The sequence below is a fragment of the Lagopus leucura genome, unplaced genomic scaffold (genome assembly GCF_019238085.1).
Source record: "Lagopus leucura isolate 7727_CA_CO unplaced genomic scaffold, USGS_WTPT01 33578-0_obj-0_obj, whole genome shotgun sequence".
Taxonomy (NCBI): domain Eukaryota; kingdom Metazoa; phylum Chordata; class Aves; order Galliformes; family Phasianidae; genus Lagopus; species Lagopus leucura.
Genome location: NW_024964505.1, coordinates 1 through 3,087, shown reverse-complemented (window position 1 = coordinate 3,087; position 3,087 = coordinate 1). Strand labels below are relative to the sequence as shown.

Sequence of the window (3,087 nt, the reverse complement as noted above, 5' to 3'; positions counted from 1 at the left end):
GGGATGGGATGGGAGGGGATGGGATGGGAGGGGATGGGATGGAGGGGATGGGAGGGGATGGGATGGGGTGGGGTGGAGGGGATGGAGGGGATGGGATGGGATGGGATTTTTGGGCATAATGGGATGGGATGGAGGAGCAGAATGAGGGTGGTGGGGTAGAAGAGGGATGGGATGGGATGGGATGGGATGGAGATGGGACGGAGATCGAAACGGGATGGGATGGGAGATGTGGGGACCACAGGTGTGGGGATGTAGGATGGGAGATGTGGGCATATGGAGATGGGGGTGTGGGATGCAAGGTGTGGGGATGCAGAGATGGGGAGGTGGGATGTGAGGTCATGGGGACCACAGGTGTGGGGATCTGGGATGTAAGGTGTGGGAATACAGGGTGGGGATGTGAGGGGTGGGATTTGGGATGTCAGTTCAGTGGGGATCACAGGTGTGGGGATCTGAGATGCGAGGTGTGGGGATACGGGGACAGGGAGATGGGATGTGAGGTGTGGGGTTGGGATGTGAGGTCATGGGGACCACAGGGTTATGGGGATGTGGGGCTGCAAAGGATGAGGATGTGGGATGGTGGGAATCACAAACGGGGGGGGTTTTGGGGATGCTGGGTACGGAAGTGCAGGGAGAGGGGTGTAGATGTGGGGCTGTCACTTGTGGGATTCCAGGCATGGGGACAGCAGGAGGATGGGCAGGGAGATATGGGGATGGGGGGCACAGAGGTGTGGGGTTGCTGTGTATGGGGACGTGGGGATGGGGGGCACAGGGAGGCAGGGATGGGGGCACCAGGGACAGGCGTGTGCTGGCTGTAGGGACGGGCAGCCAGAAGGACCCCAGAAGGAATCCTTCGCTTCGCCCTTTGCTTACCGTGTTCCCCAAATTCCGGAGACCGACGTGGCCGGATCCCAACAGCAGAGCGTGGTGGGGGGTCTGCAGGAACACAAAACCAGCTCCATCGCTGTCTCCCCCCTCATCAACCCCCCACCCTCAGCACTCAAAATAGGGCGATTCCTCGACCCCCCCCCGTTACCTCGCCGCTCACGAGGAGCAGCCCCAGCACAGCCGTGTGCAGCACCGACTCGGAGATGTCGGCACCCCGAGGCTGCAGCTGGCGGCGGGGCAGGAGGCTGCGCTGCAGCTTTTGGGGCAGCTCCACCAGCGGGGCGCCTTGGAGGCCGGGCATGGCTGCGGGATGGGGGCGCGGAGGCAGCGGCACCTCGTTAAGCCGGCGCTCGTTAGCTCTGATCCGATTTCCCTCGGCTATTCTGGGCCGGGCGGAGGGGCTCAACTCGGGCGGGGGGATTAATGAGAGGTAGAGCCACCTCGGGGACGACGGGGGAGCAGAGGAGAACAGGAGCTGTGGGGACGGAGCCAGGAGGCTGCGGGGTCCCCATGGCGCTGCTGTGGGTCCCGGCGGCGCCACCGAGGGGGGACAAATTCTGTCCTGTTTGCTTTGCCAAAGCTCCAAGCTTTCAGTGCTCCGAAACCCCGCGGCAGTGAGGAAACAGCCTCAGAGCAAAGGGATCCCCGACCCCAACCCCATAGAGGGGTGCAGGAGCCCCAGAGCGCAGCACGGGGTGAGGAAATCCCCCCAGAACAGAAGGACCCCCAGCCGGCCTGGGCTGGTGTTCAATGGGGACGTTGGTGGCCCTACGTGTGGCAGAGGGGGGTTGGAGATTGGTGATCCTTGAGGCCCTTTCCAACCCCGGCCGTTCTGTGACTCTGTGACCCAACCCCCCCAGAGGGGCTCAGGAGCCCTAAAGAGCAGCGGGGGGGGGGGGGGGGGAGGATGAAATCCCCCTTAAATAAAGGGATCCCCCAGCAAACCCCCCAAGCAGAGCTCAGCACCCCCAACTCTTACAGCTGCCACCTTCTCCTCGGGCGCTCGGCCCAACGTGGGGCTGCGGGGCGCGGGGCCGTCAGGGGGGTCGGGGACACGAGTCCTGGCGCAGCCCTCGTGGCGCACAGAGAGCAGCGGGGCGGCGCTTCTGCCATCCAGCCCCGCTCCGACGTTGACCCTCCGTAGAGACGAGCTCCTTTTTAGGGCCAGAGCCCCGGCGCTCAGCGGCTGCCCCCCATCCCTCAGCACCAAACGGCTCAGCGCCGCCGCCACGTCCTCGCCGCTCAGATCCCCGATGCTGACGGATTTGGACCGGCTCAAATTGCTCCTCCTCCTTTCGGTTCCGATGGGTAAAGAGAAGGAAGCTCCTCCCGGCGCCGTCCCTGCCTGCGGGGAGCCGGGAACCCTCACCCCGTGGTCCGCTTTTAGGGGTCCCCTTCGGCACGTTGAGCCCCGTTTGGTGGCTCGGCCGCGTTCCGGGTCCGATTTCTTGCTTCGTTCTTCCAACGTTCCGGGTCTGGGGGGGAGGAGGCGAAGTTTTGGGGCTGGAGAAAACCCGTTTGGGGCTGAGGTGAAGGAATGGCGCTCCTGGCTCAAGGCCCGGCCCGGCAGCTTGGAGGCGCTTTTGGGTTGAGCGGTGACGACGGTCGGATCGCGGGCACGACCCAAACGGTGCTCCGAAGCTTGAGGCATGGCTGGGAGGAGCCTGGGGGGGGGATGCGCGGGCGCGGGGGGGGGGGGGGAAGGGGGGCTGCGCCCACCTCAGTGCCCCCCGAGGAGCGCGGCAGGGCAGAGCGTCCCGTCGGCGGGGGCCCTGTGGCACAATGAGAGGGGATGGGGAGCCTTAGGGCCACGCGCCCTGGGACCCGGCCTCCTTGTCCCACCTTGTCCCCCCTTGGCCTCCCTGTCCTCCCCCACCCCACGTCCCCCGCTGCCCCCCAATGGTGACACCATTCCGCGCCCCATGTTGGCGTCGGCCTCCATCACTGGTGGCACCGCTCCGTGTTCCGTCTCAGCACCGTCCCCCATTAATGCTGACCCCATCCCACCTCCCACCTGGCCGCTGTCCCCAACCAATGGTGGCACCGTCCCCACTTAACGGTGACCCCGCTCCCTGTCCCAACTCAGCGCAGTCCCCAATGAATGCTGACCCCATTCTGTCTCCCACCCGGGCTCTGGCCCCAACCAATCCTGGGCCCCACTTCATGGTGACCCCATCTCAAAAACCACCCCCTGATCACCAC

General features: G+C 65.2%; 1 protein-coding gene across 1 annotated transcript; it reads right to left on the bottom strand.

Annotated features, from left to right (window-relative positions):
• Window positions 1-158: 158 nt before the first annotated feature.
• LOC122191745 (ubiquitin carboxyl-terminal hydrolase 21-like) lies at window positions 159-2,577 on the bottom strand. The gene is made up of 2 exons (XM_042892136.1): window positions 1,865-2,577; window positions 159-933 (listed from the first exon to the last, which is right to left on the bottom strand). The coding sequence occupies exons 1-2, from the start codon at window positions 2,534-2,536 to the stop codon at window positions 424-426; spliced, it is 1,182 nt and encodes a 393-aa protein (XP_042748070.1). The 5' UTR covers window positions 2,537-2,577; the 3' UTR covers window positions 159-423.
• Window positions 2,578-3,087: the final 510 nt, after the last annotated feature.